The sequence below is a fragment of the Leptodactylus fuscus genome, chromosome 8 (genome assembly GCF_031893055.1).
Source record: "Leptodactylus fuscus isolate aLepFus1 chromosome 8, aLepFus1.hap2, whole genome shotgun sequence".
NCBI lineage: Eukaryota > Metazoa > Chordata > Amphibia > Anura > Leptodactylidae > Leptodactylus > Leptodactylus fuscus.
Window position 1 is genome coordinate 21,269,466 of NC_134272.1, and position 12,279 is coordinate 21,281,744.

General features: G+C 42.2%; 1 protein-coding gene across 1 annotated transcript in view; it reads left to right on the forward strand.

Moving 5' to 3' along the window:
• LOC142217177 (transmembrane protease serine 9-like) overlaps positions 1-6,786 on the forward strand; it is a 71,922-nt gene extending 65,136 nt beyond the window's left edge. Inside the window, exons 18-23 of the mRNA XM_075285367.1 lie at positions 641-810; positions 2,003-2,270; positions 2,725-2,905; positions 3,018-3,289; positions 6,483-6,652; positions 6,739-6,786. Of these exons, the coding sequence (XP_075141468.1) occupies positions 641-810; positions 2,003-2,270; positions 2,725-2,905; positions 3,018-3,289; positions 6,483-6,652; positions 6,739-6,786 (1,109 nt within the window). The remainder of the gene's footprint in view (positions 1-640; positions 811-2,002; positions 2,271-2,724; positions 2,906-3,017; positions 3,290-6,482; positions 6,653-6,738) is intronic.
• Positions 6,787-12,279: the final 5,493 nt, after the last annotated feature.

Here is a 12,279-nt window from a genome sequence, read left to right on the forward strand (position 1 = left end):
ATACCTCACATAAGGGTTACTGATAGGTGAGACATATGGAGGTAATAATTAGGTTTCTTCATCATTGAGGTCCTATATTAGTACCCCCATATGTCTCACATATTAGTAACTCTTAAGTTAGGCACACAGGGGTTAATATGAGGGACATTATGCGGTTATTAAGGTGAGCCAAATGAAGTTACTAAAACTAAAGTTATAACCCCCAAAGCCTGACATTATTAGTAACAGTAATACCAGCATGTACCTGTGTGTTTTATTTTCACTTTACTGTATGGAGCTTCCTCTCCTCTCCTCCTCATCTATGCAGGATGCAAACACAGGAGCAGGGTCCTCGCACCTCCTGGGCTTTCCTCTGTCTATATTAAGAGAAGGAGGAGCGTCCTGTGCTGCGTGCAGGGGTTGCCGACGCCTGGTCTAGAAGAAGGTAGTGACCACTATTAATCCTCATTTGCCAATGCAAATGCATTGGTTAAAGGACTGATCTGGATAGTGAGGGGCATGATCAGGCCTCTGACAAAAGCATTTGCATTAACAAAATGAGGATTAATAGTTGGGGCTCGGGGCCCACTGGAGAATTTCCCGATTACCCGGTGGGCCAGTCCGACCCTGTTCCTAGCCCTTAATTCTCTGTATTTTCTAGTGAACTTACCGTACCCTAAGACTCTCCAGAAGGTGATGACACCAATCATTGACCAAACAACATGTGATAACTACTACCATGTCAACTCCACCACCAACAGCGGCACACCCATCATCCTGGAAGACATGATATGTTCTGGTTACATAGAAGGAGGCAAGGACTCCTGCCAGGTAAGTAAAAGCATGAGAAATTAGGCCTCCTCCTTCTATTGAAGCTTCCTCTATATTACTTTGATGTATAATAATGATTAATACATGAGAAAAAGTAAGATATTAGAATGGGGCAGATTTACTAATCCTCTCTAATACACCGTGAACTTAGATCAGAAAGTCTAGAAATGTGCTAGATTGTGATAGATTGCCTTCCTGAATAGGTGAGTCTTCACAGCCTTCTTGAAGCCTGTGATTGTGAGGGTCAGTCTTATGTGTCTTGGTAAGGAGTTCCAGAATATGGGGGATGCACAGGGGAAATCTTGTAGATGGTTGTATGAAAAGTGGATAAGAGCAGAGTGGAGTAGGAGGTCTTTGGAGGATCAGAGGTTACATGTGGGCAGGTAGCGGGAGATTAAGACAGAGGTATATGGAGGGGAGAGGTTGTGGATGACTTGTATGTCGGTGTTAGTATTTTGAACTCTATTCACTGGGCAATGGGTAGCCAGTGAAGGGATTGGCAGATTTATCACAGTGACTGGAGTTGGATGGTAAATCTGGATCATTGTTTACTGTTACTCAAAGTTTATATCACCTTCTAGTTTGCTTACTTTGAGATACATTAGAAAACAATTTTGATGTATTTTTGGCACATTGTGCCCCTTTTTCAGAGAATTTACACCAACATGTCTATCAATTTGAAAAATTTTGGCCCAAACTATGTAAACCAAAGATGCACCACGTTTGTGATAGTGTCTAGTTGGAACCACAATAGTAAACGTAGGCCCATGCATCAAAATTTTTACCCCACTAGGCCATACCCCCTTCTTGAACAAGGTGCAAAAAAGTATCTAAAACAAATAATAAATGTGGAGCATTTGTAGTGCAGATTATTATGGGATGGGCGGCTCATGTGTCCTATTACCGGAAATGGAGGAAAGTGTCTGGACAGCACCAAGAAAAGAAGAAAAGAAGTCAATGACTACTGTATGTAGATGGTCCGGGCACAGTGTGATGGAAGTTTCACCTTCAGTACAGAACCTTCATTATTACTTACCGTTTGTCCCCCTGCCAGATCAGGATGGTTTTATCAGAGTGAATTTTGTTTTATTTTCATCATTTCCTCTGACTCTGATCCACTGATGTGTTTGTTCAGTTCTGATAATATTGATCTATCATTGGAGATTTCAGTAGAATCATTGATGTCTTCCAGGGAGACTCCGGGGGACCCCTAGTGTGTAAGGTACAGGGTGCCTGGTACCAAGCTGGAGTTGTAAGCTTGAGATATGGCTGTGCTGAATCGTATCGCCCTGGGGTGTACACCCTGGTACCAGTCTATACATCATGGATCCAGAGCTATGTACCAAATGTGACCTTCACTGACCTTGTAAATATTCCTCCACCTTCCCTTGAATGTGGCACAGGTCTTAACTTTACAGCTACTTCTACAACTATATCGATAGCTACGTCTAAATCTACAGGTAAGGAGGAGACGCTACAATGAAGCCAAGACTCGGGGAAGATGTTTATCATGAGTAGACTCATTTTCTTCTAGATTATTTCCTCTACCTTCTATTTTTGGTAATAAGGAATCAATAATCTCCATAGCAGAAATAATATTCCATATTACATTGTAAGACAAAAAAGGTTTCCTCGTTCTTCTGTGGCCCGATCTCACACTGACTACATGTACTAATATTAATATCACATCCAGCACTAGATAGAATCGAGCATCAAGACTATATTGATTTTTTTTTTTTTTTTTACAAAATCAGACAATATTACTAAAGGAACAAAGTAATACAATTCATTAAAACAACATTGCACTGATTTGCTGATTTTAAGCTCCATAGATTGTAGTGAGAGAATGGATTCCTCTGTAATTTATACAATTTCACTTTTCTCGATCTGCCTTTTAATATGATTTAATTCCAGCGACCCCCTCCCCACCTGTGTGCGGATCTCCATTGGTCAATAACCGGATAGTAGGGGGCACGGACGCTGCGGATGGAGAATGGCCCTGGCAGATCAGTCTGCGGTTCCAGGGCTCTCATATCTGTGGTGGGTCCTTGATCTCCAGCCAGTGGGTCCTGACTGCCGCTCACTGCTTTGCATAGTAAGTGTTATATATGATAATACATCTATTATACATGATATAGATAAGGGAATATTGTATTGTGTTGTGTCACTTTACATTGTATATAATCATCACATCTTATCCTTCCCAGCTCTGTCTCACCACCTGACTACACCGTATACCTGGGGACGTACCAGTTATCAGTGCCGGATAATCATACCGTCATCTCTAATGTTATTCACATCATCAAACATCTCTGGTATACTGGTACTGGATCCAAAGGGGACATCGCTCTGGTGAAGCTCTCCAGTCCTGTCACCTACACCAAGTACATCATGCCCATCTGTCTGCCATCAGCCTCCGTCACCTTCCCCTGTGGTATGGAATGCTGGGTAACCGGCTGGGGCTCAATAACCCCAGGAGGTGAGAGGCAGCTTTAAGAATTGTTTTTGAGTTTAAGAGCCAGATTATTACACCGGTGAAAAATTTAACACCACAAAGACACAGACTACTTAACTACTTCCAAACCTCCCATTGACTTTTATGGACGGTCCACTATTAATACTGCAAAGACCTATATATACGTCCTTGTAAAAAAAAATGCTGTATTTTTACAATGTGGGGCCATTGCCTTAAGCAGCTTCACAAAATCATATGGCCATAGAAGCAGAAGGCTGAATATCACTACAGCTGGAACTCCTATAGGGAAGGTAGGGTATGCCCAGATGTTTAGGAAGGAGATTAAGCAAATAGGTGAAGGGATCCAGGGGAACACCTTGAACAAAAAGGGTATCAGTAAGGGACTTAACTTCCAGCCAGAAGTGGTGGATTCCTGAGCAATCCCAGAAAATATGACACAGTGTACCCATGTCTGTCTGACAACGCCAACAATTGAAGGGAATACTAGGGTTAAGGGAATGAAGTAGGGAGTAATACAAGTAGAGAAGAGTAAAACTAATTTTAATAGGAAATGAGCTATTTAGGCCGGGGCCCCATGCGGTGAAAACTCGAACACAATGGCTACCAGTCACAGTAATACACGGCAATACTCCTAGCTCTGGCAATGCCTAATAAAATAACCACAACAATGCATCAGAATCCTGTGATGCATTGTGGATACACAAATTGAAGGCTGCAATTATTGAATGCAGAATCTAAGGGGTTAAACTGCCACAAACAATCTTTTCACCACTTGTGGTCACTAGATCAGGGTGTCAGTGGTATGTTAGAGCTGGAACCCATAGTAGTATGTTGGGTGGGAAGTAGTTACATGCAATAGAACCCGATGGGTTTATTGCATTTTCTGTAAAATAGGATAGAAACATACCGTATATACTCTAGTATAAGCTGACCTGAATAAAAGCTGAGGCCTCTAATTATATAATTTTACCACAAAAAACTGGGAAAACATATTGACTCGAGTATAAGCCTGGGGGGGAATGCAGCAGCTACTGGAAAATTTCAAAAATTAAAATAGATACCAATAAAATTACATTAATTAATCACTGATCTTTACATTAAAAATGAATTGATAGGGCTGCAAATGCAGACACATATAGGACAGGTATAGGACACATATAGGACCTGCTCCATAAGTTGCAGCTCTTCAATTTGGCTCGGACACACAGCCACAAAAGCGACAGTATCTATGTGGATGCATAAAAACTGTGCTGAAAAAGTCGGCTTATATTCTAGTATATACAGTACTTGAAACTGGCGTATATAAGAATTATTGTTCCATTTGTCTTCTGCAGCGTATATATATACTCTTACATTGTATGTATGTATACTCCTACATTGCAGGCTGCTCAGTCTTCTTCACTGTAAAACCCATTAGAGGTTCTGTCTAACACCTCGGTCTGTTGTCTTCCTCTTCTCTGAATGCTCATAAAGCCGACAAACCACAATTGAATTTTATTTTATTGTTTGTAAAGATGTCAGATCAGATTTGTGCATAGAGCAGAGATAAGGACTAGAGACCAAGTCTACAGACAACTCCTCTAAAGGACTTTACACCGAGGTCTCATGCACACGACTGTAGTTTTTACCTGCAATTGCGGATAAATGCATACCTCCCAACCGTCCCGATTTCCGCGGGACATTCACGATTTCGGTGACGTGTCCCGCGGTACCGGTTGGAGGGAGGTATGTCCCGATTTCAACTCAGATCTGTGTCCAGAGGACGCAGATCTGAGTTGAACACATACGCAGCTAAAGCAAGGAGCTGTCACAGTTCAGCTCCTTGCTTCGCCGCTGCATGCCGCCTACTGGCTGTGTAGATGCGATGTGATGACGTCACATTGCGTCTACAACTGTGTGCGAGTGAGAGAGAGAGGCACGCAGAGAGCGGTGGGGGAACGAGGAGAAGGTAAGTGTAATGTGTACACTTAGGTGGAACGTGAAACTGGGGGCAGATGAAGGAGAGGACGGCATGACACTGGGGGCAGAGATGTGGGCACATGAATCTGGGGGCAGAGATGGAGGGGACATGAATCTGGGGGCAGAGATGGGGGACATGAATCTGGGGGCAGAGATGGAGGGACATGAATCTGGGGGCAGAGATGGATGGGACATGAATCTGGGGGCAGAGATGGAGGGGACATGAATCTGGGGGCAGAGATGGGGGGACATGAATCTGGGGGCAGAGATGGAGGGGACATGAAACTGGGGGCAGAGATGGAGGGGGGACATGAAACTGGGGACAGATAAAGGGTGTATATGAAACTGGGAGAGAGATAGAGGGGGAACATATAATTTACGGGTGACTGTAGGAGGATTATACTGTGTGTGGGCACATAGAAAATTAATGAGAATGGGCGGAGTCAACACAAAAGTGGGCGGGACTAAATTTGCTGCAGCGCGCTAAGCACGCCGTACATTTTGTCCTTCTTTCGGTTCTTGAAAAGTTGGGAGGTATGTAAATGTTCAGTCCTATTCACTTCTATGGGCCCAAGCACATTACTACAATTTTTGTGGCTGTGTGTCCATGCTGTATTCAAGGACTGCAAATTCTGAAGCGTGTCCTATTTTTAGCCATATTTGTAGGGAATCATACAGGATCTGTGATTCCGGGTGACATACTTATGCAATGCCGAGATGTTTTTGTGCAGATTGTGGATCAGTATTTGCAGACCATAAATCCACTATGGTGGCGTGCAGGAGGCCTAAAGGGGCTGAGCAGCCTGCAATACATGAGTACACATGGAGGCTGCAGAAGACAAAAAGTGATCAATTGTATATCAAGTCTGTAGAATTCTGGTGTACAAGGTTGTAAAATAGGAATATGCAACTTTTTAAGGTTATTTGCACAAAAATTGTGCAACATTTTGCATTTTTCGACAGTCACTTCACTTTTCCGCTGAGACCCCCCTAGCAAGCCACAATGAAAAAAGTGTTGCACATCGACATTTTTTTTCCACACAGCTTTTCTGTCCCTATTATACCTATATGGAAAATGCTAGCTTTTCTGTAGGTATAAGTGACCTACTGTCTTAGGTCATAAATATTAGGCTGAAGCCTCTCGTGGTGTAAACACTGCAGCAAGAAATGACTGACTGAACTTTCATCTCCTTGTTGGGGAAATGATTCCTAGCTCTTAATTCTCTCTATTTCTTAGTGGACTTACCGTTACCTAAGACTCTCCAGAAGGTGATGACTCCGATCATTGACCGAACAACATGTGATAACTATTACCATGTGGACTCCAACACCGACAGCAGCACAACCATCATCCCGGATGGCATGATATGTTCTGGGTACAAAGATGGAGGCAAGGACTCCTGCCGGGTAAGTACAAGCATGATAAATGAGGCCACCTCATCCTATCGACGCTTTCTGTAGGTCCCTTTGATGTGTAATAACAATTATTCTAGGAGAAAAGTAAGATATTAGAATGGGGAAGATTTACCAATCCTGTCTAATACACCGTGAACTTAGATCAGAAAGTCTAGAAATGTGCTAGATTTATTATTATTATTATTATTATTATAATAATAATAATAATTTATTTATTTATGTAGCACCATTAATTCCATGGTGCTGTCCATTAATATATTATTCCATGGTGCTGTACATTATTATATTAATTCCACGGTGCTGTACATTATTATCAGAAAGTCTACAAATGTGCCAGATTTATCACAGTGACTGGAGCTGGACGGAAACTCTGGCAAATTCTTTACTATCTAGTTAAAGTTTATGCAACCTTCTAGTTGGCTTAATTTGAGATACATTTTTACAACACAATTTTGGTGTATTTTTGGCACATTGTGACACATTTAAGCCATGCCCATTTTTCAAAGAATTTATACCAAAATGCCTAGCAAGTTGATAAATTTTGGCCCAAACTACTGTATCTACACCAAAGATGCATCACATTTGTGATAATGTCTAGTCAGAACCACAATAGTCAATTTTTACCCCACTTAGGCCAGGGGCAAAAAAGTATCTGAAACAAATAATAAATGTGAAGCATTTGTAGTGTAGATTATTATGGGATGGGCGGCTCATATGTCTTATTACAGGAAATGGAGGAAAGTGTCTGGACAGGACCAAGAAAAGAAGTCAATGGCTACTGTATGTAGATAGTCCGGGCACAATGTGATGGAGGCTTCACCATTATTGCTTTCCGTTTGTCCCCCTGCCAGATCAGGATGGTTTTATCAGAGTGAATTTTGTTTTATTTTTGTCATTTGCTCTGATTCTGATCCACTGATCTGATTGTTCTGTTTCAGAACAGAACAAAAAGTCAAGAAATCAATGGCTATTTTATTTAGATGGTCCAGGAAATTTCATCTTCATTACAGAACGTTCATTTTTGCCTTCCTTTAATCCTCTGCCATATTACGATGTTTTTATCAAGTGGATTTTGGATTACTTTAATTTACTCTGATTTAACTGATCTGTTTTGTTCTGAAAATATTGATCTATCATTGGAGATTTCAGTAGAATCATTGATGTCTTCCAGGGAGACTCTGGGGGACCCCTAGTGTGTAAGGTCCAGGGTGCCTGGTACCAAGCTGGAATTGTAAGCTATAGACATGGCTGTGCTGTATTATATCGCCCTGGGGTGTACACCCTGGTACCGGCCTATACATCATGGATCAAGAGCTACGTGCCAGATCTGACCTTCACTGACCTTGTAAATATACCCCTGCCTTCCCTTGAATGTGGCACAGGTGTTGCGATCCGTACATCTACAGGTAAGGAGAAGACACTAAAAAGAAGGCAAGACTCAGGGAAGATGTTTATCATAAGCAGACTCATTTTCTTCTACATTATTTCCCTTCATTACTAGTTTTTTTAAGTTTTTTCAGCTTCTGTCATAACCAATCCAGTGCCAGATAAAATCGATCATACAAACTTTATTGAAATATTTTTTTTATTTTAAAATAAGATTATTTAAAATTACAAAATCAGACAATATTAGGGGGCATTCACACGGAGTAACGCCGGGCGTGTATCACAGCCGTACACGCCGGCGTTACGGCAGACTGCCGAACACTTCCCATTCACTTCAATGGGAGCGCTCGTAACAACGGCGTTTACGAGTGCTCCCATTGAAGTGAATGGGAAGTGTTCGGCAGTCTGCCGTAACGCCGGCATGTACGGCTGTGATACACGCCCGGCGTTACTCCGTGTGAATGCCCCCTTACTAGAGGAACAGAAGTAATACATTTCATGCTTCTCCCTGGTTCTGCCAATCTGGTTGTTAAAGTTACAGCTGTATCGCATAGCCCGGGGAGACGAGGAAGCCTTTTTGCTGGTACGGTAGGAAACCATAAGATTCCTCGATTACCACTTTCTGACTTGTAGGCAGCAGGGCACATCTTTGGACTGTATGGGGCCACTGTATTAAGGTCATTATTTAGGGGCCCTTATATTATATGGTGGCCACTGTATGGAGAATTTAGATTGTATGGGTCATTTTATAGAATATGTCCACTGTATGTAGCCATTGTGTGGCGCAAGTCTTAGAAACTTTACAACTACATCTAAATCTACAGGTAAGTAGGAGAAGCTACAATGAAGCCAAGACTTGGAGAAGATGTTTATCATGCGTAGACTCATTTTCTTCAATTATTTCCTCTACCTTCTATTTTTGGTTATTTCTTCAACTTCCATCAAAAAATATTTACAAGTAATAAGGAATCAATAATCCCCATAACAGAAATAATATTCCATATTACAATGTAAGACAGATAATAGACAGATAACAGAAAGCAGCAGCTCACCAGCCAGCAAGTTTCCTCGTTCTTTTGTGCACCGATCTCATTCTGGCTACATATATTAATATTAATACAAAGAGCAAACAGGTCCAGCACTAGATAGAATTGAGCATCCATGCTATATTGACATATATATATATATATATATATATATATATATATATATATATATATATATATATATAGTTCTGTATTATCTGTTCTGTCAGATAATACTCAGTTTCTTCCAGAAAATGACTGCAATCACAAATTCTTTGGTATTATTATCTTCATTTAATTTGTCTTCAATGGAAAACCACAAAAAGAATTGTGAAAAAGCCAGATTGGATATAATTCCACAGCAAATTTAAAAATGCGGAATGTGGAAACAAGTATTGGCACTGTTTGAAAAATCATGTGATGCTTCTCTAATTTGTGTAATTAACAACACCTGTTACTTACCTGAGGCACCTAACAGGTGGTGGCAATAACTAAATCACACTTGCAGCCAGTTGAAATGGATTAAAGTTGACTCAACCTCTGTCCTGTGGCCTTGTGTGTACCACATTGAGCATGGAGAAAAGAAAGAAGACCAAAGAACTGTCTGAGGACATGAGAAGCAAAATTGTGAGGAAGCATGAGCAATCTCAAGGCTACAAGTCCATCTCCAAAGACCTGAATGTTCTTGTGTATACCGTGCACAGTGTCATCAAGAAGTTTAAAGCCCATGGCACTGTGGCTAACCTCCCTAGATGTGGACGGAAAAGAAAAATTGATGAGAGATTTCAACTCAAGATTGTGCGGATGGTGGATAAAGAACCTCGACTAACATCCAAACAAGTTCAAGCTACCCTGCAGTCCGAGGGTACAACAGTGTCAACCCATACTATTCATCGGCGTCTGAATGAAAAGGTACTGTATGGTAGGAGACCCAGGAAGACCCCACTTCTTACCCAGAGACATAAGAAAGCCAGGCTGGAGTTTGCCAAAACTTACCTGAGAAAGCCAAAAACATTTTTGAAGAATGTTCTCTGGTCAGATGTGACAAAAGTAGAGCTTTTTGGGAAAAGGCATCAACATAGAGTTTACAAGAAAAAAAAGAGGCCTTCAAAGAAAAGAACACGGTCCCTACAGTCAGACATGGCGGAGGTCCCTGATGTTTTGGGGTTGCTTTGCTGCCTCTGGCACTGGACTACTTGACCGTCTGCATGGCATTATGAAGTCTGAAGACTATCAACAAATTTTGCAGCATAATGTAGGGCCCAGTGTGAGAAAGCTGGGTCTCCCTCAGAGGTCATGGGTCTTCCAGCAGGACAATGACCCAAAACACACTTCAGGTCAGCACTAGAAAATGGTGGTGAGAGAAAGCCCTGGAGACTTGTAAAGTGGCAGCAATGAGTCCAGACCTGAATCCCATAGAACACCTGTGGAGAGATCTCTTGATGGCAGTTTGGAGAAGGCCTCCTTCACATCTCAGGGGGGACCTGGAGCAGTTTGCCAAAGAAGAATGGTCTAAAATTCCAGCAGAGCCTTGTAAGAAACTCATTGATGGTTACCGGAAGTGGTTGTCGCAGTTATTTTGTCTAAAGGTTGTGCTACCAAGTATTAGGCTGAGGGGGCCAATACTTTTGTCCGGCCCATTTTTGAAGTTTTGTGTAAAATGATCAATGATTTGACTTTTTTTTTCATTCTCTTTTGTGTTTTTTCATTGCAAGCAAAATAAATGAGGATATTAATACCAAAGAGTTTGTGCTTGCGATCATTTTCTGGAAAAACATGAGTATTATCTGACAGAATTGCAGGGGTGCCAATACTTTTGGCCAACACTGTATGTATGTATATATATATCTCCCTATCTTATAAAAATTAATTCTTGTCTGTCTGTCTGTCTGTCTGTCTGTCTGTCTGTCTGTCTGTCCGTCCGTCTGTCTGTATGTCTGTCTGTCTGTCCGTCTGTCTGTCTGTCTGTACTCTAATGCGAACCAAACGACTGGACCGATCTTCACCAAATTTGGTACAGAGATACTTCAGGTATCCGGCAAGGTTTAAGACGAGACTCCAACTCGCTCGAACGTACCGTTGCTGAGATACAGCATTCCAAACACAGTGCCCCCCCCCCCTTAGCCAATCCTAACCTGCAAGTCTTTCACTCATATTCCAACTGCAATACACATGGTCACTCCACATGCACAATACAACACTGATATCCAAACTGAGAAACACGCATCAGAGGATTAGATACACAGATCAGCACACAGTATCACATGCCAGAGGATTAGATACACGGGTCTGCACACAGTCCCACACACCAGAGGATTAAATACGCATTTCTGCACACAGTTCCACACACTGAAGGATTTGATACGTGCATTTGCACACAGTTTCACATGCCGAAGGATTAGCTACAGGCGTCTACACACAGTTCCACACTCCAGAGGATTAGATACGTGCGTCTGCACACAGTTGTACATGCCATAGGATTAGATACACGCGTCTGCACACAGTACCACATGCAGTAGGATTAGATACGCGCGTCTACACATAGTTCCACACGCCAAAGGATTAGATATGCACGTCTGCACACAGTACCACACGGGGGAGGATTAGATACGCACGTCTACACACAGTACCACATGCCATAGGATTAGATACGCGCATCTGCACACATTACCACATGCCGGGGGATTGGATATGCGCGTCTACACACAGTTCCACACGCCGTAGGATTAGATACGCGCCTCTTCACACAATACCATACAGGGGAGGATTAGATACACGTGTCTTCACACAGTTGTACACGCCATAGGATTAGATACACGGGTCTGCACACAGTCCCACACACCAGAGGATTAAATACGCACTTCTGCACACAGTACCACATGCCATAGGATTAGATACGTGCGCCTGCACACGGTTCCACATGCCGAAGCATTAGATACAGGCGTCTACACACAGTTCCACACTCCAGAGGATTAGATACACAGATCAGCACACAGTATCACACGCCAGAGGATTAGATACACGGGTCTCCACACAGTCCCACACACCAGAGGATTAAATACGCATTTCTGCACACAGTTCCACACACTGAAGGATTTGATACACGCGTCTGCACACGGTTCCACATGCCGAAGGATTAGATACAGGCGTCTACACACAGTTCCACACTCCATAGCATTAGATACGTGCGTCTGCACACATTTGTAC